Source organism: Canis aureus, chromosome 24 (assembly GCF_053574225.1).
Source record: "Canis aureus isolate CA01 chromosome 24, VMU_Caureus_v.1.0, whole genome shotgun sequence".
Lineage (NCBI taxonomy): Eukaryota > Metazoa > Chordata > Mammalia > Carnivora > Canidae > Canis > Canis aureus.
In genome coordinates this window covers 43,561,323-43,588,780 of record NC_135634.1, presented here as the reverse complement: position 1 = coordinate 43,588,780, position 27,458 = coordinate 43,561,323, and the positions used below count along the sequence as shown (strand labels likewise).

Here is a 27,458-nt window from a genome sequence, read left to right as displayed (position 1 = left end):
CTTATCTTAATAAGTGGCAAAATTTCACAAAAGATGAATTTTGGTTTCAAAGGAGAGCTCCGGACACATCAAAAGTAAACAGTGCATTTGATAGTATTTCTGTAAGAGAGAAAGATGACCAATAATTCCCATGTCCCAACCAATAACTGCTACTTTCAGACCATCATCTAACAGTTTCTTTCTTTTATTTTAAAAAAATCCTTATAAATTTAATAAGTAAGGATCTATTCTGCAAATGAAACTACCAGATTAAGGGGCACCTGGGCAGCTCAGTAGGTTAAGCATCTGCCTTTAGCTTAAGTCATGATCTTAGAGTCCTGGGATGGAGTCCCATGTTAGGCTCCCTACTCAGCGAGGAGTCCTCTTCTCCCTCTCCTTCTGCTCCTACCCCCTGCTCCTGCTCTCTCTCCAATAAATAAAATCAAAAGAAAGAAAGAAAGAAAGAAAGAAAGAAAGAAAGAAAGAAAGAAAGAAAGAAAGAAAGAAAGAGAAAGAAGAAAAGAAAAGAAAGAAAGGAGAAAAGAAAAGAAAGAAAAGAAGAAAAGAAAAGAAAAAAAGAAAAGAAAAGAAAAGAGAAGCTACTAGGTTAAAAGTACTGAAGAAAGGATAACTTTAGATCCTAGAAAATTCTCCTGCACGTAATCAATTTATAATTGATCTGAACATTAGTATGTCTACGTTATGCATGATTCAAGATCTGCAGACAATCGACAAGGTAGGTATATCTCACTTCTCTGTGGAGTCTAACCCAATTACTATAATCTTTTCTAAAGCCAGATTCTTTTCTTTAATGCATTTATGCTCAGCTTTGTTTGATGTCCCATTTGATAAGAATAGTTTATATTATTTACTTGAAAAGTCAATGGCTCATCTGGACAATTATTTTCTAGAAATTCTGCCTCACCGTCATAGGCAAAATTCTCAATGTCCCCTCAAGATTTCCTTCCTTGGCTCCAGCGGACTGAGAATATCATGAGATATTACCCCCATTTTTAGGTTATGCTATATGGCAGAGTTGATGTTAAGAAAAAGAAACTATCAACATGAAAGATAACTGATGCTCATGAAGATGTGTGAAAAAGGAAGCCTTGGCACGCTGTTAGTAGGATCGTAATGTGGTACAGCCACTATGAAGAACAGTATGAGGGTTCCTCAAAAAATTAAAAATTAGAACCACCATATCATCCAGCCATTCCACTTCTAGGTATATATGTCAGAAGGAAAAAAATAATGTCAAGGAGATATCTGTGCCCCATGTTTATTGCAGCATTGTTTACAATAGCCAAGACATGGAGACAACCTAGGACTGTCCATCAACAGATGAGTAGATAAGGAAAATGTGGTAGAGAGATAGATACACAATGGAATACTCTTTGCCCGTTTGAGAAAAGAGAAGGAAATCCAGCCATATCCCCTCCCTTACTTGATCCACTTTCTGGTGGTGAGCTCAAGTCTTCCTGGAGGTCTTCTTCATCACACATTTCTAAACAGGCACTGCTACTCTCTGCTGAAGAGAATAAAATCCCTTAGTGGATCCACCATATGACCAATGGAAATCATACCAGGAAAGTTCACCCTAAGAAAACCAGACAACCAAGGTGGCTCAAGTATCTTCCAGGTGGGAATGTCCCTGCCCTCAGACCCTCTTGCCTTGGAGTTCACCTGACCTGGGAGTTAGCATGGCTTGTATCACTATCATCAGAGGCTGAGAATGGCCCACCCATCTCTCACCCTTCCTATACATCTAATACTCTCTCTATTTTTGATCGTTTTCATTTGGCTTTTCACGTTTCTTATGTATGGGTAACTGAAAGGGAGCGGCAGAGGAGAGGAGAAGAAAGGGGTGATTTTCCTCCTTGTCGACAGAAAAACAAAGATTCAGTTAATTAAATGGGAATTTAAATCATAATTACCTTCTCCATCAGATAGCACTTGGCTGGGCATCTCCTCTGGTTCTTCTTCACTGATCATTTGGAGGGCCTCAGGATCATGGGACCCTGAAGGGAAGTAAAGAAATGAGCTGAGCCAGGATGTTCAGAACACAGGAGAGCCACCCTTTGGGAAAAGGGACATTTGTTCCAAGGAACCCACCCAAGATCCAATCAAGCCCTCTCTCACCTGTCTCTCCTATTCTCTGCTTCCCCATTTCCTTCCCATAGACCTGCCTCCAAACATTTCCTCTTCCGCACTAGGAGAATATTTGTGCATCTTTGATGTTGTGGGCTCCACTCCCCCGACTTCTCCTATCTCTTTACTTTTCTACCTTTTTCCCCCTCCATGGTGATCTTGATTTTTTTCTTTTCTGCTTATTTCTCCTAGCTCTGTTTTTCCAGGTCTCTCCACTCCCTATAACAGCATCCATTCCTTCTATCACTGTCTCTCCTGATGTCTTCTCCTTCCTACTGGCATTCTTTATTAGTGAAGTGGAAGTTTCTCTGCTTTAGGCCCTGTTCTATTCCCCCTGGGAGCCACAGATCTCTCTTTGGACTCTTCTGTGTGACCACATCGACCCCTGCCTCATACAGCCACTACCTGCAATGAGATGCTCAGGGCATGGGTCTCTGCTCTACCTCCTACTTGATCTCATGCAAAAACAAGAATCCTTTGCTTGTGCATCCATGTCTTTCTCTAAGGAGGAATAATATAAGTTTTCCTAGCTAAGTCCTAAAGCTTGATGAGGAAATCTCACTTGCCACAGTACTTTGAAAAGAAAAAAAGCACAATATAATCCAATAATCTGATGACAAAAATGTGACAAAAACTATAATTTCAGTTCAAAAGCCCTTGATCTTTCCTTCTGCCAAATAGATCTCAGAACCATGTGTCATTTGAAGCCTACCCAAGATTCTGACAATATAATAATAATATTAAGCACTAGATAAATACTTTAGCTATTATTCTTTATAGAAAATAAGAAGCAGGCAGGGATTAAAATCACAATACTGAGTCTTTCCTACAAATAGACATAAAAAGCGTGAAGGAAAAAAGACAGTTTTTGCCAGTATTTATCTACTACAACATGACGAGGGAATACATCTGTTCTAACAATAAGGGCCATGCTGTTGAGCTCTGAATTCAGCTCTGGATATCCTGCAGCCCAGAGCTGGCAATCCCTTCCTTACCTGGCCCACATGTTGGTGGGGAGCTCAAGGCTTCCTGAGGCTCTTCTTCATCACTGGCCTCCCAGTGGGTATCATCATGCTCTGCAGAAAGGAATGAAACCCACCAGCCATCTCAGTGCACAACCAGAGGCGACCATGGTAGGAAAACTCATAGTGAAACCATGGGACACTCAGGGACTGTCCCTGTCCCAAACCATCTGGTTCATCTCTGGGCTCACCGGCCTGCAGGCTTACTCACTCCTGATGCCATCACCAGAGCCTGAGGACCATCCACCATCTTCCTCCCATCATGTACACCTAATTCTCTCTCTACTTCTTCCCCTTTCCCATCACTTCTGCTCATTACTTCTGTCTCTGCCCTTGTCTCCTCCTGCCAGTGTCTCCAGGTGCTTCTCTTTGTTTGGACATGTTCTGTTTCCTTTTCTTCTGTCTCTTTTTCTCTTGCACCTCTGACACTCTTTAAGTGTCTTTATTCCCCTTCCCTATCTTATTCAGTTTCTTCTTGTTCCCTTTCTTCTATGCTGGGAGAGGCATCCCTGAAATAGGATAGTCGAACCTGATCAGGGGATAGGATAAGGAGCCGATTAGTCAAGGCAATACCAGCAAACACAGAGAAAAGTTGCCCAAAGGTCATGTATAAAAGAAAGATTAGGGGCACCTGAGTGGCTCAGTGATTGAGTATCTGCTTTTGGCTCAGGTCATGGTCCCACGGTCCTGGGATCGAGTCCTGCATCAGGCTCCCCATTGGGAGCCTGCTTCTCCCTCTACCTATGTCTCTGCCCCTCTTTCTGTGTGTGTCTCTCATGAATAAATAAATAAAATCTTTTTTTAAAGAAGAAAAGAAAGAAAGATCAGAACATCTCAATCACTGAAAATATTTATACTTTCACTAGAGGTGAGGCAGAAGCAATAGGCTGGCCCCTCATGGTGAGTGGGAGACGAAGAAAGCCACAGAAAGGATAACTGATTTAATCCAAAGGCAACAAATCCAGATGTATGTGGGAAAATAATATGATCTGATTGATGTCTTGCAAATACCAATCGTGCTAAAGTGGAGAAAACGGGTAGAATGGGAGCAAGAGGAAATGGGACATTCATGTTCCCATTAATGAGGGAGCAAACTCTGGAGAAGGTGTTTCTAGTTTCATAGAAGAAGGTGTTAGTTTCAATTTTGGAAGCATCTGTTCCGGAGTCATCCAAATGGAGAGGATCCTGTGATAAATGCCTTCAGGTACTAGACAGATGACCTTGGGATGCAGGTGTCCCTAGCAGGCATGCACTCGAGACTCATTCTGTTACCTGGGAGTAGCTGAGACTGCCAGGGAGAAGGTTATTACTCTCTGAATATGTTCCAGGCACCACTGGGGAGATTAAATCTGAAAACTCACTAATAAGATAGACACCCCTTTTGCTGAAAGATGCTCCTGTCTAGACTCATACTTCAGCTTTACAAAATCCCAACTTCTCCCTTCTCCATATGGCAGTTTCCACTCCTTATTGATTTTTAAATTATTTTGATACAACTCTTTCTCTACATAGTTTTATTTGTGCCTCTTTCCACATTATTATGATTTTGGCATTTATTTGCCAAATTGCTATATAATCTCTCTCTTTTTTTTTAATCTCCATATCTCATTTCGTCATGAGCTTACACCCTTTCCATGTTGTCTTTCACTTTCTCCTTTTCTATGTTTCTCTGAGTCTTTGCTTCTGGCTGGCTGTAAGATTTCCATTATTTTATCTATTTTCCTCATTCTCACAGATGCGTCTTCTAAAAAATGACAAAAGTTCTTCCCTTTTCACATGGACCACAGTAGCAGACAGCCTTCCCGTACCAGCGCTATGCTAACCATCTCCCAAGGGACCTTCTAAAAGTGCAAACCTATCAATCATTCCCAAAACTGATTTCCATATTCCTGACACTTCCAGAAGTAGTACCAGAAAGAAAATGGATCTCATTACCTCAATTGCCATAACCTGCTGGTGTTTGAATTTTTAATGAGCATTTAATAAAATCACCCAGGCCCTTCTGCTCTGGTGCCTCGGCCTACCTTTGCTATATCCTGCCTCCTTACATTCTCCAGGCAAGTATACTCTCTTTAGTCAGGAGCTCTGCTCACTGTTCCTAGTCTCACTCACAGTTTGAAAAGAGCAAAACAGAAAATGGCCAGTCTCACCTGTATGTATGTGAATATGAAGAATAGAATGGTAGGATGGGAGAAAGGTGAGATTTTCTTTTCATGCTGATCAGAAAACAAATATTTATTGAGGTAGTTGGGAAATGTAAATCAGAATTACCTTGTTCCTCTTCTGCTGGTAGGCTGGGCATCTCCTCTGGCATCTCCTCTGGTTCCTCTTCATTAGTCATTGAAGGAACTCCGGGGTCACAGGTCACTGCAGAAAAACAAGGACAGGATGGACCATGGAGGGTGATGGGAGCAGACCTCAGCATGTCCGTGCCCACCAGGATGGGAAAGGGCACCAGCCTGCTCCATGCTGCCCCTGGGAGCCACACTGTCTTGTTCTGCTTTCTGCCAACTTGTTGCAACTCCTCTGCTCACTTCTCACCTGCATTTCTGCCTCCACACATCTCTGTATTTCTGTATTTCTCTTCCACTGTTTGGGCTTCTCCCCCATCTCTTGTTTTGAGGCCTTGGTTTTTGTTTTTGTTTTTCAGTGATAATGTATCTCCTTTCTCCTATTATCCTTTTTAGCTTTCTCACTCTAGATGTCCTCAAGCTCAAGTGATTGAGTCCATTCCCATGCTCTCTCTCTCAGCATTTCCTTTCTCTCCCCATCAACATTAGTTTTTCCCTTATTTTTTCAAACTCAAGAATATTTTATTTTTTAAATGAAACAGGCCCAACATCAAAAGCACTAGAAATGGTTCCCCTATACCAAGGTAGGAGACTGATGATTACATTCCATTATAGTGGAAGGGGCTGTTAAAACAACTCTTCTGTCCACAGGCCCTTGAGAATATTGTCAAACAGTTGAAACATCTGGAAACTGATGCCCAGTTTTTCTTTTTTTAAAAAAATTTTTTTATTTAAATTCAGTCTAATTAACATATACTGTATTATTAGCTTCAGAAGTAGAATTTAGTGATTCATCAGTTGCATACAACCCCCGGGGCTCATTACTTCAAGTGCCCTCCTTAATGCCCATCACCCCATTAGACATTTCTCCAAAGAAGACATACAAATGGCCAACAGACCCATGAACAAATGCTCAACATTGCTTAGCATGAGAGAAATACAAATCAAAACCACAATGAGATACCACCTGATACCAGTCAGAATGGTTAAAATTACGACTTAGGTTATTTCCTTAATGAAGGTCTTATGTTGGATGCAGGTGCACTTCTTTGAGAATGTGTGGGACTCCTGGGTCTTCCTCTTTGTGTTCTGCCCAGAGGACCCCTCCCTGACTGCCAGGTGGCTTCACACTTCGTCACCCTCAGTGACACACCTACTGCTGCCCACTCTGCCTTTTCTGCTTTGCCCTTGCAAAAATAACCTGCATGCCTTTCTGTACTTTGTTGCCCTGTCCACAAAACAAAGGCTGCAAGAGTTTGTATGCCTGTGTCTTAAGGTTTTGCACAGGTAAAAGGAAGTCTCCCACAACCCAATAATCTGACAGAGACTGTCAGAGACCTTGCACACCTTGTCTCCCACACTTTGTTCTCTTTCTCATTTTTGCCCTTCCTGCATCTATCTGCCTCTTCTGTATCTGCTTCTGTATCTCACTCTTGGGATCTCTTGGCACTCCTCTTTGTCTTGATTTATTTCCTTTTTTTTTTTTAGGATTTATTTATTCATTCATGAGAGACACAGACTTAGAGAGAGAGGCAGAGACACAGGCAGAGGGAGAAGCAGGCTCCCCTCAGGGAGCCTGATGCGGGACTCAATCCCCCTGGATCCCTGGACCATGACCTGTGCCAAAGGCAGGGGCCCAACCGCTGAGCCACCCAGCCGCCACTGTCTTGATTTATTTCTTTCCTCTTGTGCTTCTCTGATGCTATGTTTTATGTCTTCTCCCTATCTCTTACCCTATTGTTTTCTAGGGATCAGAAAAAACATCTCTGAGATGGTATCTAACATCCACTGATTAGTGAGCAAGTAGGCAAGAAAACTGTCCAAGCACAGGGCCCAGCATGTGCCAAAGCTCAGGTGAGAAAGAGTAACCAGATAATTAAAATTACTGGAAAAGTTTTAGAAAAAAATTTGAAGTAATTGCAGGACAAGCAGACATGAGGCTGAACCCATGGGAGGGAAAATGAATTTAATTCTGACAACAAGCAGTTATTGACTTAACATGAGAAAGTAGGATAAACCAACCTGTATTTTCAGAGTCCTCTAGTTGACCTGAAGAGATTGAGTGTGATGGGAACAATGATGACTGGGGGGAAGATATGAGACTGGAGGTTGTTGCTGGTTCCAGTAAGTAGAAACAACTGACCAGAGTGTTTATGTTGGGTGTGGAGAGGAATGGATGGGCAAGAGACAAGTCTGAGGTAAATCTGACTAACCTGATGACTGATGGGCTATGTGAGTTGAGGGAGGATGTATTCAGACCCTCAGATGAATGAAGTTAGAAGACAAGCGTGGGCCTGACAAAGGTGTTGGGGATCATAAATTATAGATGGGAGCAGACAAGGATGCCTGGGGGAGGCCCACTGCCTCTGAGAATATTATAGGTGTTATGTTGATAACTGGAGACATCATAACCTGAAAACTCATGGCTAGCATGTTCCACCCCTACTGGCAGACTTGTTTCTGACGAATGACTCTTGTCTCAATTCCTACAATGTCCCCAAACTGTTTTCTCTATCCCTGGTACCCAGTGTTCATCCTGCTGAATTTTCACTCATTTCCTTGTGCCTTTTCTCAATGTATAATTTCTATGCCCCCTCCCATCCTTTCTGTTTCTTAGTGTTCCCTCCCCACCTCTCTCTGCATTTCTTACTTAACATCATGTTCTCTACCTATCTAAGGTTATGGGGTTTACTTCCTTTCTTCCATGGTGCTCATGTTCCTGCTTCTATCTGTTCTCTCTAGTTCCTAACTTTCTGTTTCTCATTTGTCAACCTGAGATTAAAACTAAAAATTTAAATTTCAGACTTTCTGCGTATTTCATCCATATCCCTATTCCTCCGCCCATATTATCAATGCTCTGGACTGTGGCCATTGGCAAATGAGCAAGGATCCTTCCCTTTGCCAGTCGAATTCAAACTCTTTCACATGAGTTCTCTGTATTGCAATTATACTCATTATGCCCATGTTCCTGGCACAACCTCAGGGAAAATAGGTTGAAAATTATCTCCCCTCCCTGATAACACACTCCAGCTTGGTTATATTTAGATTCCATGTCTATTTAAGTAGAATTGTTAAATCACTTTGATCTCTCTTCATTTCAAGACTCTATCTATATTTTTCATTCACCCAGTCTGAGATCTTCTTTCCTGGCTTGTATCTCTCAAGGGAAGCAATCAGAAGCTGGGCATAGTTTGTCTATGTGAATATGTGAGGATGGATGGATGGATGGAAAAGGAATAGGGAAGAGATAAAAGAATAGGTGTCCCTTTATACTGACAGAAAAATAAAGCTTATATTAGATAACAGGTCATTTAAATCCTAATTACCTTCTCTATCATAAAGTAGTAATCTGGACATTTCTTCTGATTCTCCTCCTTCATCCATTTGTAGAGCTACAGGTTCACAGGACATTGAAGAGAGAAACAGGAACATGATAGTTAGTTGGCCTGGACTCTGCCTAGGAGTGACCAATGCTCAGAGAGCACTGGAGCCCTGAAGTTCAGAGTGCAGGAGAACTATTCCTTGGGAAGAAAAGTATGTTTGCACCCACGGAACTTGCTCTGCATTTTTTGGCACCTTGGTAGGTCCCCGTCTCTTTCTCTCCCCCTCCCTCTTCTCCCTCTAACCCCGTCTCCACACATTGCTGCACCTGCACCACAAAGCCGTGATCTCCTTGATTATGACTCGCTCTCCCCCTTCTGCCATCTGTTTGCATTTCTATCTTTTTGCTCTTCCATGAAGTTCGTCATCTCTTTGCTCCATTATCTCCCTATTTATTCTTTTATCTCACTTCCTCTGTCTCTGCCATACACTGTATCTCATTGATCCTATGCAAATCCTGTGAAGTAAGTTTATCTCTCCCCTCACAAACCCCAACCTGGTAGTATTTAGAGTCCATATATATTTGGATAAAATTGGGCCCACTTAGCCAACTCCATTGGTGCCCCCAGTCGACATTTTCATGATTCTGCAGCCTTCAATTCTTTACCCGAGAGCCCTTTCACTGATGTGCCCCCTTTCCCCTCTGCCTCCCACACACCTGAAGAAAGCAACCAGAGGCTGAGTCAAAGCGTGCATTTGTGTTTGGGGGAAGGAAAGGAAGTGTCCCTTGCATACAGACAGGCAAATAATTTTAATTAAGTAATTGATCATTTAAATCATAATTACCTCCCCCATTGCCTGGCAGCAGTTCGGGGATCTCTTCAATATCACCTCCACTCGTCCTTTGGGGAGCTTCATGCTCACAGGAAACTGAAGGAAAAAGCAGAAATGGCCAACCAGACGTGGTGATGAGGGACCAGACCTCAGGGCACTTGTGCTGAGCTCTGGTGTTCAGCGCTCAGGTGGGCTTCTCCTTGGGAAAAAGGACTTTGCCTAAGACCTACCAGAGCCTCGCTCTGCCTTTTCTTCTTCTGTTATCCTACACACATATCCCTTCTCCTTCTCACTAGGCTGTCACCACACACTGTTGCTTCTATACTGTGAGGGATTGGACACCTCCATGAATCCTTGGGGTTCCCTCTAGGGCTTTCTCTTCTTTATGGCTCTTCATTGCTTTTTGTCAATTTGCCTACTTGTGGCTCCCTATTCCTTATCCATCCATCCATCCATCCATCCATCCATCCTCGCATATTCACATAGACAAACTATGCCCTTTGTAGATCTCTTGCATCCCACGTGGCAAGCCCCAGTCCTATCAGCTCTTTCTGCCTTTCCCTGTTCTCATGACTGACATACATTTGTTCAATGAAGGCCTTCTTGCACTGGGCCCTGATCTACTCACCCGGGTACCTGAATGTGCCTCCTGGGTTCCCCGGTGTGAACTCTGGCTCAGTGACCTTTGCCACCCTGACTGTCTGCCAGCCCCACATGACCATCACCACAGTGTGTAACTACTCCTCCACTTGCGTAACTACTTTGACCTGGTAAAAGACCTTTATCCACTGCAGTGCTTCGGAAGAAGCAACAACTCATCTCTCTAAATGTGTAAGTCTATGGAGATGAAATGACATCTTGTTGCCAAACTTCTTTGAAAAATCATAGTAACATAACAAAAACTATTTGACAAAAATTATCATTTAGAGTTGAGAGCAGTTGATCTGAAGGACCATGTTTCTCTTGGGTTTTTTCCAAAATTAGGTACAAAATAATAACATTATAAATAAACAGGATAATACTTAGTTTTTATTCTCTGGAGAAGCTAGGGGTTCTGTGACTATAAGTCCAAGTACTTACTATGAATAGGAATGAAAGAGGGTCCCTCCTCCCTCCCCGAATGTGCACTTGGGAACATTTATGTGACTCATGGGATTCTGGGGCACACTGGATCTTTTGACTGTGGAGTGTGCTCTGAGTAAAAAAAGCATCATGAAGCACCAGCTCCAAATTCAGCTGCCAGACACCCTGCAGCCCAGCACTGGCCACCTCCCCTCTTCTTTGCTGGACCCACATCTTGGTGAGGGAGCACTAGGCTTCCTGGGGCTCTTCTTTATCACCAGTCTCCCAACAGGCCTTGCTATCCGGAGCAGAAAGGAATGAAATCTCACAGACATCTCCATTTGTCACCAAGGAGAAATCCCAGCAAGAAAATAATAAAAACCAAGAAAGCCCAAGAAACTGGAATGCCCCCCTCCACAAAACAACCTGACCCGAGGTTACATTCTCTTCAGTAGCTTTTACAAGAGGCTGAGAATAATTCACCCAATGTGGGAAAAATCTTCCTTTTCTTACTTACACATCATCCTGTTTCTATTCTACCCTTTTCCCTTTGACTCTGTAAATCTGATCACTCCCTGCCTTGGTTTCTGCTGCTGTCTCCTAGAGCTTCCCTTTCTCTTGGTGCCTTTTTCTCTGTTGTTCTCTGTTCTTGTGCCTTCTCCCCGAGTTTTCTCTGATCCTACTCTTCCTCTCCTACCCTTTGTCTCTCAGTTGTTCCTGTCTGGCTTTCTCCAAAGAAATGCCTCCCCGAGATGGTACGTGTTAAATGGGATGTAACCAGAATGCAGGAAGGTAAGTGGAGGGCAGTGGGAAACAAAGACAGTTCTAAATAAGGCACGTGAGAAGACTCAGATAGCAAGGGGATATTTAACGATTAAAATTACTGGAGAAGAAAGTTTCAGAAGAAATTCTCTTGAAGTAGTAGTGTAATAGGCAGGTGATGAAGCTGGGGAAGTAGGCAGGGGGCTTGTTGTGGGAGCGACCCTGGACCCCACTGAAATAAACTTTAATTTAATCCTTGGTGTATTAAAAAGTAGGAAATACTTCTTATTCTTCCTAAGTAGGAAAATAATACAATCTAATTTTTATTTCCAAAGGTCTCATTTAGTTGAAGTGCAAATAATGCACTTAACAGGAGTAAGTTTGGAGGGAGGAGGGAGGCAAGGGCGACAAGGCTGCCTCTGAGAACCATGATAGTGACAGAGACATGAATTAGAGACTCGGCACCGGTGACATGACAGATGGACAGGTGGGAGATATTCTGAAGGACAAATGACCGTGTTGGAGAAGTGGCAGGCATGTAATTGGGGGCAAGGGGACTCATGGGCAACTTCTAGGTTTCCAGCTTGAAAAAGACATGGATGAATAGTATCCATCATGGAAGGAAAGAACACTGAAGAGTTAGATCTAGCTTGAACAATGAAGAATGAACAATGCCCTCAGTTCTGGGCCGAGTTTAAGGCTCTTGAAAAAATTCCAGTGTAGGTACCCACCAGACCCCTGGTTTTCAGGTCCACAGATCACCGAGCCCTGAAGATTTATTTTCCACTCCATATCGCTCTTTCTGTATATTTTTCTCTCAATTTTTACCTCTGATCCTTGAGCCTTTTTTCAGTTTATCTCCTCTCTGCTATGTCTCCCACTTCCTCCCTGTCCATCGCTGCTTCTCCCACTTTACCTTGACCTTCCATCCGTCTGTGTGCTGGCATCCTTCTGGTTCCCCCTCTCACCATTTCCAACACACCATGCCAGGGCTTTACTATAGTACCAGCGACCTCCCACGGGCCAGCTCCAGGGGCACCATCTCCCACACAGACCACAAATGGCATGCTGCCTCCAAATTCCTCTCAATCAGTCTCTGAAGTTAACTGAATATTATCTGAATATTATCCCCCTTCCCCACCCTAGAGGATGGGAGTCCATGTTCCTTTTGGAAAAGTGGATCCATCCATGTAATCTGTCTTTTATTACCCCTAACTACTTCTTTCCTCTTTCTCTTTCTATACTCTCCATCACTGAATTCTCTCTCTATGGAGGAGCTCAGATTCCTTTCCTCATCATCTCTGTCCCATCCATGGGCAAGTAAGGGCAGGTAGAAGCGGGGACTAGCAGAGACCTGGGATAGGAGACAAAATGTAGGCTTTGCTTCTGAAAAGACACAAAGACAAAGATCTAATACAGAATTCAAAGTTGAATGATAGTTACCTTGTCCTTCATGGGGCTGTAAGCTGGGTGTGTCTTCTAGCCCTCTGATGTTATTCACTTGGAGAAGTGAGCGTTCACAGGACTCTGGAAAGGGGACAAGAAAATGGCAAGACTCAGACCGTGACCAGAGAAGAGACCTCTGTGTGCTCAAGCTGATGTTCAAACTCCAAGAACCCCACCTGGGGCTCACCAAAGCCTTCCTCGCCTATTTTTCATTGAGATGCACCTAACTGAAGTGTAAAACTTCTGTTTACCAACACTGCAGTGGTGCTTACTGGCCATTTTCAATATTTGGGATGTTTCCACCATGCCAGAGAGTCTCCATGTGCTGACTTCATGCCAGTTTCTGCCCACTGTAAGCAACCATGGTTCTGATTTTTTATCACCATTAATTAAGTCCTTCCTTTCTGGAACTGTACTTGTATCTCCCGATGCTCACGTAGAGTCCCACAGCATGTGGCTTTCGGACTGGCTTGTTTGGCTCAGTGCACATTAGACTCTTGAACAACACAAGGTTGAACTGCATGGGTCCACTTACATGTGGATTTTTGTTATAGTACAATACTGTACATGTATTTTCTTTCTTACGAATTTTTAACAACATTTTTCTCTAGCTTTCTTTTTTTAAAAGATTGTATTTATTTGACAGAGGGAGAATGAGCACAAGCAGGGGGAGTGGGAGAGGGAGAGGGAAAAGCAGGCTCCCCACTGAGTGGGGCTCCATCCCAGGGCCCCAGGACAATGACGTGAGCAGGAAGGCAGATGCTTAACTGATTAAGCCACTCAGGTGCCCCTTAGCTTACTTTATTGTAAGAATACAGTATAGAATACATATAAAAATGTGTGTTAATTGACTATTTATGTTATCAGTAAGGCAGCCAGGCAACAGCAGGCTATTAGTAGTTAAGTTTTTGAAGAGTCAAAAGTTACATGCTGATTTTCAACACCCGGGCGGTGTTAAGAGTCAACTATAATGTTTTTCGGATCCTCCATGTTGTTGCATATACTAGTAATTCATTACTTTTTATTGCTGAGTAGTACTCCACTCTGTAAATATATCATCGTTTGTTTATTTAATTGCCTGTTGATGGATAGTTCCATATTCAAGCTATCGGGAATAAAGCTACTGTACACATCCTTGTACAAATCTCTATGTGAATGCATGTTTTCATTTCTCATGAGTAGATACCTAGGAGTAGAATGGCTGAGTCACAACTTAGATTTAGCTTATGAAAGGCTGACAAATAGTTTTCCAAAGTGATCATATCATTTTACATTCCTACCGGCAATATGTATACGGAGTTCTAATTGCTCCATATTCTCACCGACATTTGGTATTGTCAGTCTTTTTCATTTTACCAATTCTACTGAGTAAATGGTAGCTTGTTGTGGGTTTAAATTTGCATTTCCCTAATGGTTAATGTCATTGTACACTTTGTCTATGTGCTTCCTGGAGATTTTCTATTTTTTGCAGTAAAGTTAGGTTCAAGTCTTTTGTCCACTTTTGAATTGGTAGTCTGTTTTTTTATTATTTGTTCATGGAAGTTCTTTACATATTTTGGGTACAATCTTTTGTGAGGGATGTGTATTGCGAATACTTTCTTCCACTTTCTGACTTGCCTTTTCCTTTTCTTAACAGTGTGATTAGAAAAGCACACGTTTTTAATTTTGCTGAAGTCCAATTTAACCATGTTTTTCTTTTACATCCAGGTTTTTTGTGTTCTGTATAATTAATTTTTGCCTACCCTAAGCTTGCAAAGATACTTTCCTGTCTTTTCTTCTAGAAGCTTTATAGTTTTAGCCTTAACTTGTAGGTTTGTGACCCAAGTTGAACTATTTTCTGTGAATGGCATGAAGTAGGAGTGGAGCTTTCTTTTTTCGATGGCAAATACCTAGATCTTCCCTTCCAGTTCTCTCTGCCTATGCTTTCCTAGTGTCCTACCCTCCTTGTCCCTCTGTGGTCTTTTCTTTCTTCCCTTTGCCTCAGAAACCAGACACCCTTTCTTGGTGAAAAAAATGTCTCCTTGCCTCAGGCTCTGGTCTACACCTCTGCCCCATTCGTGGTTCCTTGAGGCCTCATTTCTTTTTTTTTTTTTTCTGTGTTTTATTTTATTTTTTTTAATTTATTTTTTTATTGGTGTTCAATTTACTAGCATACAGAATAACCCCCAGTGCCCTCACCCATTCACTCCCACCCCCCGCCCTCCTCCCCTTCTACCACCCCTAGTTCGTTTCCCAGAGTTAGCGGTCTTTACGTTCTGTCTCCCTTTCTGATATTTCCCACACATTTCTTCTCCCTTCCCTTATATTCCCTTTCACTATTATTTATATTCCCCAAATGAATGAGAACATATAATGTTTGTCCTTCTCCGACTGACTTACTTCACTCAGCATAATACCCTCCAGTTGCATCCACGTAGAAGCAAATGGTGGGTATTTGTCATTTCTAATAGCTGAGTAATATTCCATTGTATACATAAACCACATCTTCTTTATCCATTCATCTTTCGTTGGACACCGAGGCTCCTTCCACAGTTTGGCTATCGTGGCCATTGCTGCTATAAACATCGGGGTGCAGGTGTCCCGGCGTTTCATTGCATTTGTATCTTTGGGGTAAATCCCCAACAGTGCAATTGCTGGGTCATAGGGCAGGTATATTTTTAACTGTTTGAGGAACCTCCACACAGTTTTCCAGAGTGGCTGCACCAGTTCACATTCCCACCAACATTGTATGAGGGTTCCCTTTTCTCCGCATCCTCTCCAACATTTGTTGTTTCCTGCCTTGTTCATTTTCCCCATTCTCACTGGTGTGAGGTGGTATCTCATTGTGGTTTTGATTTGTATTTCCCTGATGGCAAGTGATGCAGAGCATTTTCTCATATGCATGTTGGCCATGTCTATGTCTTCCTCTGTGAGATTTCTGTTCATGTCTTTTGCCCATTTCATGATTGGATTGTTTGTTTCTTTGGTGTTGACAAAATCAATGCCCAGAAGTCAGTGGCATTTCTATACACTAACAATGAGACTGAAGAAAGAGAAATTAAGGAGTCAATCCCATTTACAATTGCACCCAAAAGCATAAGATACCTAGGAATAAACCTAACCAAAGATGTAAAGGATCTATACCCTCAAAACTATAGAACACTTCTGAAAGAAATTGAGGAAGACACAAAGAGATGGAAAAATATTCCATGCTCATGGATTGGCAGAATTAATATTGTGAAAATGTCAATGTTACCCAGGGCAATATACACGTTTAATGCAATCCCTATCAAAATACCATGGACTTTCTTCAGAGAGTTAGAACAAATTATTTTAAGATTTGTGTGGAATCAGAAAAGACCCCGAATAGCCAGGGGAATTTTAAAAAAGAAAACCATATCTGGGGGCATCACAATGCCAGATTTCAGGTTGTACTACAAAGCTGTGGTCATCAGACAGTGTGGTACTGGCACAAAAACAGACACATAGATCAGTGGAACAGAGTAGAGAATCCAGAAGTGGACCCTGAACTTTATGGGCAACTAATATTCGATAAAGGAAGAAAGACTATCCATTGGAAGAAAGACAGTCTCTTCAATAAATGGTGCTGGGAAAATTGGACATCCACATGCAGAAGAATGAAACTAGACCACTCTCTTTCACCATACACAAAGATAAACTCAAAATGGATGAAAGATCTAAATGTGAGACAAGATTCCATCAAAATCCTAGAGAAGAACACAGGCAACACCCTTTTTGAACTCGGCCATAGTAACTTCTTGCAAGATACATCCACGAAGGCAAAAGAAACAAAAGCAAAAATGAACTATTGGGACTTCATCAAGATAAGAAGCTTTTGCACAGCAAAGGATACAGTCAACAAAACTCAAAGACAACCTACAGAATGGGAGAATTTATTTGCAAATGACATATCAGATAAAGGGCTAGTTTCCAAGATCTATAGGGGCCTCATTTCTGAACTATGAACTCATAGAACTGCCTGTAACCCTTCCCTATATGTGCTAACTTGCTCAGAATCAGTCATCCGGGCAACTGTTTGACTACCAGTCAACCTTACTTCTTGTTCAGATTTTTGGGCACATTTGTTTTCCATATCCTCCATTCTCGTGTAGCATCAGGGTCATGAGATGGATCTCCTTCCGTTGTATTCATCTGTTGTCCATCCCTGAGTTGCTCTGGGATTCCATCTGCAGCCAGGGTGTCACCAGGTGACATCAGGAATATTGAGGCATTTGTCTTCTTCTCCTTCATGTTGAGGCTCTTTTATTTGTTATGAGCAGCTACCACTGATCCTCTACCACTCCATTCTCATTCTTACTACCCTCAGTAGGAGATGATTCTCCTTAGATATGCTTTGTACTATTTATTTATTTATTTATTTATTTATTTATTTATTTATTTTTGCTTTGTACTTTTTAATGCACATTTTAGGCTTTTAGCAATTTGACTTCATTCAAAAGAATAAGTGTGATTGTTAAAATGGATCCAAATTCTATATAAATGTATTAATACATCAAAAAAATTATATACCTGAGATACAAATTCCAGTGAGAGGATACATATTAATGGCATTCTACAAGGCTGGTTATATTCTATGGTTTTTCATACATTGGTCATTTGCAAGGGAAAAAAAACTGACATTTAACAAATAAGTAAATTTATTGTAGACATTTGGCTTGAGGATGGAGAACTTTTCTTTGGCTTAAACACTGTTTCACTCTCTGCTACTCTAGTCTGCTAAATAATTTTCTCTTCAGCAGGTGACTGAGGAGAAAAGTCTTGAAATTTGGAGTGTTATTAAATGTCTAGTTGTTGGAGTCAGAAACACATTATTATAAGAGTAGTAAACATATAGCAACTACTTTGTGCCACAAATTATTGTAAGTGCTTCACATATATTAAATCATGAAATTCTCCCAACAACCTTATTTGAGATATAGACAGAGATATAGAGATTTATAGTTTCAATGTTTACATTGGAACACAGAAATTAAGTAACTTGCCCAAGTAGGCAACAGGTAGAGCCAGATGTGAAGCCCGGCAGTGAGGCTTCAGCACGTTTGCCCTTAACTGGTGTGTAGGAGAAGGTTCAAGTCCTAGACCAGGCATGACACTTTCCACAAATCACTCATATCCTCATGCCTTAGTTTCTTTTCCTGGGAAGTGGGAATAACAAAACCCTTATAATAGGGTTGTAATGAAGAGTGCTTGTAAAGGTATACCGGGGCTAAAGTGACTTAGCAAAAAATCATGATTTTTGGTATTAATGCTATATGTATTATAATTTAATGATCAGCTATTAGTAATAATATGAATGAAAGGATGATTGAAAAGCTGAAAACGGTGGCTCTTGTTTAGAAAAGTACATAGTTCATATGTGAGCAATAAACAAATTGCTTCATAGGGAGGGCTCACCTTACACCTAGCGGACTGAGAAAGGTCAGTGTCACTACTGTTGTCACTGTTAAGTGATTACTGCCCTTCATTTTCTTCTCCCCCTTACACTCTTCTCTCTCTCTCTCTCTTAACTAGCATGGAGACCAACACACAGCTTGAACTCAGGATTCTACGATCAAGAGTCAGATGCTCAACCAGCTGAGCCAACAGGTGCCCTTCTCTTTCTTTTCCACCTAGGGCTACCCCTTCCATATTCTCTTCTGCACACAATTACTTCTCTCTCTCTCTCTCTCTCTATCTCTCTCTCTCTCCTCCTCCTCCTCTTCCTTCCTTCCTTTTATCATGGGAAGCATTTACAGAAGTTCCTTCTTGGCTTTCTCTTTGGAACTGCTACCTGGTGCCAAACCTTACCCCTTCCCAGATCCACTGAATTCTTCTTTTTTTTTTTTCCACTGAATTCTTAACTCACAATTACCACCGTCAGCTCTTTTCCTTAATTATCCCTCATGGTCACAGTAAGATCTGCTCTTGTGTTTCTGTTCTATCTTCTGAATGGCTGTATCTGCCTGGCAACATTTTTGGATTCCACACCTGGTTGGTTAGTTAGGATCCCATACTCCCGTACAACCCACCACCGGCCTGGCCACCATCTATCCTCCCCCCACATACACAGGGTCTCCTTCTGCACCCCTCCCCAAGGAGCACTCTCCACCAAGGAGCTCAGCCTCCCTGATCTCTCAGCAGATGAGAGAACAGGTCCCTATGGAGTCACAAGTACCTAGCTTGTGATGCATTTGGAAGTGGAACACCTCTTTTGTCTCTTCCTCATCCATGGCTTCATAATGGAAGTTGTCACGAATCACTGGGAAGAGGAAGGAAAGGCAGTTAGAGACCTCCGGCGATGACCAGCAGCTTCCTGTCACAACTACACACCCCAGGAACACCCTTCACTCCTGCAGTTCAGCAGGAGCCTTCCAGTCCTCAGGGAACCCTGGACTTCAGCAGGTCTCACGGGACCAGAAACGGATGCTGCTTCACATCAAGATGCATCTCACAAGGTTTAAGAAAGGACGGACGGTGGAAAAGTTGTAAATAGTTCAATGAACTATTTAGGACAATGAAAACTAATTTAAAATAAACAACACAGATGGAATGTGTCTTGCAACTAGCAATAGAGAAGCAGCAGAGGAATCTCATCAGTAGAAAAGTAGTGGGTACAGAGAAATAGACCTATATGTATATTAAAAAAGAGAGAGGATCCCTGGGTGGCGCAGCGGTTTGGCGCCTGCCTTTGGCCCAGGGCGCGATCCTGGAGACCCGGAATCGAATCCCACGTCGGGCTCCCGGTGCATGGAGCCTGCTTCTCCCTCTGCCTATGTCTCTGCCTCTCTCTCTCTCTCTCTCTGTGTGTGACTATCATAAATAAATAAAAAAAATTTAAAAAAAGAGAGAGCCCCAACATCTTTTAAGGATGGAGGTTTTAAGGGAAAGAAACAAAGAAGCATAGAAACGAGAGAAGAGAAAGAAAGAAAGAAAGAAAGAAAGAAAGAAAGAAAGAAAGAAAGAAGGGAAGAACGGAGGGAGGGAAGAGGGAGGGAAAGAGAAAGAGGACTTTAGATCTGGGAAGGCAGGGAATCTGGTTAAAAGGAAGAAGAACAAAAAAAATTAATTAAATAAATAAATAAATAGGAACTAGCATTTCTTTGGGGTGGGATGGGTGAGGAGAGATACAGGAAACAACAAAAAGATACTCTGCAAGGCACAAAGAGGAGGTGAGTATCCTCTGAAGTCAACACCGCAGCTGTACCAGGGCCCCAGGAAGTGGCAGCAAGAGGTGCAGGAACGCAGCCCAGGGCTCCCTGCTTCGCAGCTGCCTTCCAAGGTAACTCAGCCAAAGATAGATGGAAAAGCAAGACTCACAAAACATGAGAAAAAAAAAATCCAAGAAATAGAGAAAGATGCTGGCCAAGAAAAACAGATGACCAGAGCACACGTCCTGGAGCAGCACCCACTGAGAGGTGACAGTTAAAGGCTCTATCAGAACAAAGATGCGAAGCATCCGCAGGACACATTGGCTTCTCGTCCAGGCAAACACCGGAGGAGGGCATGTGGGGAAATGCTTTGTGAGTCAGAGGTCTTGAGAACACAGGGGGAGCCCCAAGTGCGGGTGTCTCTGCACGTTGTACAACCTTCCTACCAGCTTCTTGGCTTTGGACCCCTGACCCGTGTCTTCCTTGGACAGCAGGCTCTAGGAGGTGCCAGCAGTGACCACCCTGGGAAGGGTGGGACAGTGAGCCTCAGCACGGGGAGCCCCAGAAACTAACATGTGTGATGTGGGTGCTGGGGTCCAGGGAAGGGGATCCCCACAGTCCCTGGAGAGGATCAGAGCCCCTGAGATGTGGGCAGTGACAAGTGCCTTTCCTTCCTACCCATGACCTGGGGTCACCTTGGTTACACATATAATACTGACTTGGAATTTATATTGGTGTTTGAGTTCTTTTTTGCCTTTTTCTGACTTGGATATATCATAGTGTGGAAATACTATAGCTTTTATTTTAATCAAGGTATGTTCTTCACAAATCAGCACATCTCATTCTTTACATTGACTTCTCTCACCTTTTCTCTGCTTAAAAATCCTTCATTACCTCCTTATTTCCCAAATAATAAACTTCAAATTTCTTGGCACTGGGTGTCAGGCCCTCAAAAATCCGCACTGACTTCCCTTCTCAGAATTGGCTTCCAACCGCCACACGCCTCTGCCACTGGTCCCTTCCCAGCTGCCATCTCCGCAGGCACAGGTACGTGCTGGGCTTCTCTAGTGACTTCTCCACTGTTTGTCTGGAGAAGTAAGTTGGCACACAACTGCACCGAATAACATATTTTCTAAGACAGAGGAAATCTTTTAATCTTTGAACAAGTCCACAGGTAACAGAGAGGCTTCCTCCTTCCCTACAAAACCACATTAATTCATGCCTTCTGCCACCGAAAAGTAGAAACTCAAATCCTACGTTTCACAGCATCAAATGCAGGGTCCTGGCCGAGCAATCATGTGTGGGATTACTCGGTTAACTTCTGTCACCCCCACCGGTTGCAAGTTCCATGAGGACACAGGTCATGTGTTTTCTTCACCACTGTATTCTGTGCCTGTCATGTAGCAGTCGCTCAATAAATAACAGTCAAACATTAATGAAGAGTGAATGAATGAATCAGTGAATGAGATGGGCTTGAATCCCCCAAGGTTGTGGAAAGTTATAATTACCATTTTGGAAGCTCCTGCAAATCTCAAGTAAGTCAGGATAGGCCTTTAGGTTAAGATTGCTGAACAGTGCATCCAGAACTGTCTTGTCAAATGTCTTCTCCAGTTCACTGAGCACATCATAGATTACTCTTTCCACTGGGACCAGATTTCTACAAGCTTCTTGAAAATGCTTAAAAATATTGAAGGGAGAATTATGTAGCTGTGAATTTACAAGTTATAGAAGAAGTAGATCATAACCAGACCATCTGTTCTCTTGTGAAACGTTAGAATGTCACATGTTTGGATGACTTCTTAAATATCCTCCATTACAAAAATAGACTCTTATTTGACCCTCTCCGACATTGATACACACTTGAGAGGGGAATTTTGAAGAATTAAGGTGGCTTCAAAGTCTAATGATTGTGGGAGCTTTAAGAGCCTGGCCAGAATGCTTCCGGAGTGGCCCTGACTGGTAACGAGAGGCCGTTCTGTTGACTACACAACAACCACTGCCCTCGCCCCGGGACTGACCTGGCCTGAAGAGCTCCAGGAAACCAAGTGACCACTCTTCCCTTCTATGAACGTGTCCAAAGGGCAAAAAACTTCATAAAGACAAGAGAAGGCTTGTCCTCAGTGTCCCCAGGAAGACCCACCATTAACCTTCACCTGTGTTCTAGTGCTCCAGAAATGTCTAAAGAGCAAAAAATGATTTGGACAGAGAGCAGCAAGCATTTGTCTCCGGATTTATCCTAATAGGACCCAACTTGCCTGTGAGTTTCAATAATCTTAGGTTCAAGTGTGTCAGATAAGAGGGCTTTGTAATGAGACATTGCCCAGCTCACTTATTTGCTTTTAGTTACCTTTAACGAGATTGTATTAATGTACCCAAGATGCACTGTACCTATGCAGCATTCCCAGTTCCAATTCAGCCACATCTCCACCGCCATACCCTTCCCCCGCTACACTTCCCTCAGAAGAAGGGATGTTTTCTGTGATGCTGTTTCTCCTGTCACCTCCTAACTTAGAGGATGGTGGCAGTCTCCAGGAGGCCCCTCGGCTTGTTCATTGCACCCCGCAGTCTGGCATAACATTGGTGGAGTTGGTATCATAAGAAAAGTCTCCTTACTTACTTGAAACATCTGCTCAGGGATAAAGCCACGGTCTCGGAGGCCCATAAGTAGAGGAAATGGCTTTTTTATTGCACTTGCAATCTCCACCTTATTCTCTTTGAAGAGCCTAAAAATGAACTCGTAGAAAACCTGCTCCTCTGACATTTGGTCTTCTGGGTTCTGGCTCCCTGTGAGCATCCTGGGAAACAAGGACATAATACAAAAACATGACATTTGAGTTTCCAAGAGGCTTGTAATGGGTGATTTTAGACATGAAAGATAGTCAAGGGAGAGCCAACACGTATCCAAGTGTGTTCTTGTGGAAGGACCAGCATAAATGGAATTTATTTACTGGGAGAGTAGTCAAGGGTGCAGTAGAAGACACTTAGCTTAAGAAAGACTCATTTGTAACAGTGAAAGAGTTCAACCAAAACTACCGAAAAAGACTTAACCTGAACCTTCTAAGGAAAACATTGGACTTAAAAGTGTTAGTATCTCTATAGGAATTGATAGGATACCATGATGGTGAACTTAATGTGTTAATTTGGAACAGGTTTGGGGATGAGATGAACATTTAAATTGGTGGACTTTGAATAAGCAGGCCCTCTATAAGGTGGGTGGGCCTCGTCTAATCAATTGAAGACCCAAATAGAACAAAAAGACTGACCTCTCCATGTAAGAAGGAATTCACCACCAGACCATTTTCAGACTTGAACTGTGCCATTGGCTCTGCTGGGGCTCCAGTCTGCCAGCCCGCACTGCAGATTTTGGAATTGCCAACATCCATATTCATGTGAGCTAATTCCTTATAATAAATCTCTTTTACACACACACAGACACATTTTATCTTTTCTGTTTCTCTGAAGAACCCTGGCTAATGCAGATTGTTTTTAAAAGTTCACACACACACACAAAATAAAAAACCAACTAAGGTAATATTACAGAACCTACTACTGATCAACAAGTCTATCTTAAACAAGGTATGCCCGTTATTTGCCTTTTTCCATGTATCATGATATTTACAAGGCATCCATACTGATATTTTAATTCAAATCAGTACTTTTTAATTGCTGTGTAGGAATATTTTACATAAATATGGACAATATGTACCTAATAATCCTTTACTGGTAAATGCTTAGGTCTATCCTTTTTTTTTGGTGTTATGAGCAGTATTTTGGAGAACATCCTTGTTTATATCTCCTTACATGTATATGACAATCATTTCTTTTTTAAAAATCTTTTATTTATTTATTCATGAGAGACACACAGAGAGAAGCAGAGACACAGACAGAGGGAGAAGCAGGCTCCATGCAGGGAGCCCAATGTGGAACTCGATCCCAGAACCCCGAGATCATGACCTGAACCAAAGGCAGATGCTCAACCGCTGAGCCACCCAGGCGTCCCGATTTCTTTAGCATTTGTATCTAGAAGTGAATTGCAGACTCATTGGGTCTACTACCTTCAGATCTTCAAGTTGCTAAATTATTTTTCAAAGTGATTGATCAGTTTACAGCCCTGCCAGGACTTCATGAGAGTTTTTCTCTGTACCTTCATAGACCCTGAGAATTGTCATGCTTCAAAATTTCAGCCAATATGGCTGTCAAGCCAACTTTATTTTGCTTTTATCTAGATTAGGAAGCTTTTTCTGAAGTTAAAAGAATACACGTAACACATGTGGTCTGGCATCAAGGCAGAAAAGTCCTCTTGACCTGTGCCCCGGGTTCTTTCCCTTTATCCTGTCCTGTCTGGTGTGTTTCTGGAGATTCCATTGTATATTACACAATTAAAATCACTGACTTAGTTGGGGCGCCTGAGTGGCTTAATTGGTTAAGTGGCTGACTCCTGATTTTGGCTCAGGTCATGATGTCTTGGGTGAGATTGAGCCCCAAGTCAGGCTCCACGCTCAGCTTGGCGTCTGCTTGTCCCTCTTCCTCTGCTCCTTTCCCCACTGGTGCGCTCTCTCTCTTTCTCTCTCTCCAAATCTGTCTCTCAAAATCACTGTCTTAGATGAAACCCTGCAAGGAATGCATTCTGCAAGCAGAATACTACCCTGAATGTCCTCTGTCTAGAAGAACCCTCCTCTTTTTCAAGAATAGCTTGGTCATCACCTCTGAGAACTTTCCCTCACATTCTCCTGTCTAACATGCTCCATTGGTGGTTTGCCTCTATTAGAGCAAGATCATTCTTGGTTATTCCAGATTGTTCATTGACCCCACTGTGTGGTATTTTTTAAAATTTTTTATTTATTTATGATAGTCACAGAGAGAGAGAGAGAGGCAGAGACATAGGCAGAGGGAGAAGCAGGCTCCATGCTCCGGGAGCCTGACGTGGGATTCGATCCCGGGTCTCCAGGATCACGCCCCGGGCCAAAGGCAGGCGCCTAACCGCTGCGCCACCCAGGGATCCCCTGTGTGGTATTATAAACAGGGAAGGGAAGGTATAGTTTTGCAAAAGCATGTTCAAGTTGCCCATTTCTTTTTTTTTTTTATTAAAGATTATTTATTTATTTATTTGAGAGAGAGCACAAGCAGGGGGATGGCCAAAGGGAGAAGCAGACTCCCCATTGAGCCAGGACCTCAATGCGGGGCTTGATCCCGGGACTCCAGGATCACCATTCAAGACGAAGGCGGGCACCCAACCGACTGAGCCACCCAGGTGCCCCAATTTGCCCACTCGGTAATGAACTTACACAAAGGCAAGTGCAGGCTCTGGACGCAGATTATTTGAGAACACATCCTGGCTGGGCTTCTTACTTGCTCCAGCCTTGACCAACTTTGTGAGATTCAGTTGCCTGATGTGACACAAGAGTAGTAATGGTATCCATTTATAGGATGTGGGGAAGCTTGAATAGGATGTGTGTGTTGAGCGTGTAGAACAATTGAACAGGAAGTCTTCTTAGTTAGCTACAAATAGAAGAAATCTCAAGGAAAAGACACAGCAGAGGTAGATCTCTCACATCTACGATGCAGGAGCAAGATTGGTATTCCGCGTCGTAAAATCAGGTCAAAGACACCCCTCTGTAAGATTTCGATTAACAGTCACAAGAATATGTGTTTTTCTCCAGTTTGATATAGAGACGTGTGTGTATATTCAAAAGTAGGACTTGTCATTCTGTATCTAAACCTGCCGTGGAAGTGTTATCTCTTCTTGGAGGCCTGAAAGACCCCTAGATTCCAAACATATGGTCATACCTGGGAAAATTAATTTTTATTTTATTTTTATTTTATTTTTTTATTTTTTATTTTTTTGAAAAGTAATTTTTAAACTCAAAAAGCTTTGTAATTCTGGTTCTTACTGGATAAGTGGTTCCCTTTGCTGACAATATCTTGATAAACTTCTTTGTAATTCTAAAAGGTGTAAATACTTGTAAAATTTTTTTTTTATCCCACCATAACAGGGTTATTGGAACTTCCCCTTCATATAGTATTAGCATAGAATGAAGCCCATTCCTTCCCTGAATTCCTTTAAAAAATAAAAAGACTTCTGGTTAAAGATAGTTGACCACAACTAGTGCTTTGCTCCCCTCAGACAGAGGAGTCCCTAAAGTAAGAGTAAGGGAATTAAAGGCACAATGACTAAAGAAAGGGAGTTAGATGAGAAATTGAAACCAAAGTTTGGAAGAGAAAAGTGATTTGAGGCTAACTGCTGTGGCCGGTGGCAGATAATCCCAGAGGCAAGAAAAGGGCCCAGTGTGTCCTGCAGCCTCCCAGAGGCAATGGAACCTGGAAGGGAGATGCAAGTGTGAGCCAGCAATCCTAAAATCCTAAATTCCTAAATGATCTGCTCCCCAGCTCCTCTCTGACTCCACCGTGTGGTGCACTAACATCCAGGCAAGAGACTAGAGGCTGCTTCTTAAGAAAAATATTAGATGACTACAGGAAAAAAAAGTCTTCATCTTCAGACATTTGGGATTCACACAGCCCAGACCACAGGTTTTCAAGCCCATCTCAACAAATGAAGTTGCAAAATAGCTTTTCAGTGTCTCTCCCTTAAGTAGGAACAAACAATAGGCCACACACATTTGTGAAACCTACCACAGGATGGAGCAGAATCAAGATGAACAAAGAACAAAAATTACCCCAGCCTACATAGAAATAGTGCTGGGGACAGAAGAGCGTTTCCAAAAAACAAGTAGTAACCTATGAATGGTCCAGGATGCCATAAAGAAAAGATCAGAAAATAAAACAATGGGCCTGGAAATTTAAAATGATTGGTAAAATTTAGAAAGACAAGAAGAGGGGCAGCCAGGGTGGCTCAGCAGTTTAGCGCTGCCTTGGGCCCAGGGCCTGATCCTGGAGACCGGGGATCGAGTCCCACATCGGGCTCCCTGCATGGAGCCTGCTTCTCCCTCTGCCTGTGTCTCTGCCTCTCCCTCTCTTTCTCTCTGTAGGTCGCTCATGAATAAATAAATAAAATCTTTTTAAAAAAATAAGACAAGAAGATTAGCTAAAATGCTTATAAAATAAGGAGAGAATTTTCCCAGAGCACGGCTGGTAACAACTCTCAAGGGGCAGGTGGGGGAACTCCAGCAACTAAACTCGAAACCCTCTATGTCTAAAACAGTTATGCAAATCTATAGATTCAGAGGCAAAAGGAAATGACTAAAAAAAATATATACCCTGATCAGTTATTCATGTGTGGAGGCAAAATATTCATGCAAGGTACACTGTGGTGAGCAGAGCATAATGCACATCTGAAATGACTGTAACAGCGTGTGTCAATCAAATTTCAATTAAAACAAACAGTTGTGCAAGGGCTCAGAAAATATTTCACTCCTGCACCATCTGTGTTGGTCACACAATTTTCAATGCCATGTTTTTACTTCTGGGCAAAGGTAAGATTGCATCTC

The 27,458-nt window shown here is 42.4% G+C and overlaps 1 protein-coding gene and 1 long non-coding RNA gene across 23 annotated transcripts in view; one reads left to right on the top strand and one right to left on the bottom strand.

Moving 5' to 3' along the window:
- Nucleotides 1–27,458, bottom strand: part of SP140 (SP140 nuclear body protein) — a 68,020-nt gene that overhangs the window by 31,817 nt on the left and 8,745 nt on the right. For 12 of the 20 annotated variants that reach the window (XM_077869137.1, XM_077869141.1, XM_077869142.1 and 9 more), the window contains 10 exons: nucleotides 22,631–22,808; nucleotides 21,522–21,690; nucleotides 19,041–19,124; nucleotides 12,863–12,946; nucleotides 9,608–9,691; nucleotides 8,767–8,832; nucleotides 5,421–5,516; nucleotides 3,123–3,203; nucleotides 1,914–1,997; nucleotides 1,424–1,507 (listed from right to left, as the gene is read on the bottom strand). In XM_077869137.1, coding sequence (XP_077725263.1) covers nucleotides 1,424–1,507; nucleotides 1,914–1,997; nucleotides 3,123–3,203; nucleotides 5,421–5,516; nucleotides 8,767–8,832; nucleotides 9,608–9,691; nucleotides 12,863–12,946; nucleotides 19,041–19,124; nucleotides 21,522–21,690; nucleotides 22,631–22,808 — 1,010 coding nt within the window. Of the gene's footprint in view, nucleotides 1–1,423; nucleotides 1,508–1,913; nucleotides 1,998–3,122; nucleotides 3,204–5,420; nucleotides 5,517–8,766; nucleotides 8,833–9,607; nucleotides 9,692–12,862; nucleotides 12,947–19,040; nucleotides 19,125–21,521; nucleotides 21,691–22,630; nucleotides 22,809–23,276; nucleotides 23,368–27,458 lie in introns of those variants that run through there. The other 8 variants (XM_077869138.1, XM_077869140.1, XM_077869156.1 and 5 more) reach the window with 7 other exon arrangements.
- Nucleotides 1–27,458, top strand: part of LOC144296167 (uncharacterized) — a 50,570-nt gene that overhangs the window by 22,443 nt on the left and 669 nt on the right. For 2 of the 3 annotated variants that reach the window (XR_013363321.1, XR_013363323.1), the window contains exons 2-5: nucleotides 7,189–7,294; nucleotides 8,831–9,020; nucleotides 11,369–11,449; nucleotides 18,398–18,472. This is a non-coding gene — a long non-coding RNA (uncharacterized LOC144296167). The remainder of the gene's footprint in view (nucleotides 1–7,188; nucleotides 7,295–8,830; nucleotides 9,021–11,368; nucleotides 11,450–18,397; nucleotides 18,473–27,458) is intronic. The other variant, XR_013363322.1, reaches the window with a different exon arrangement.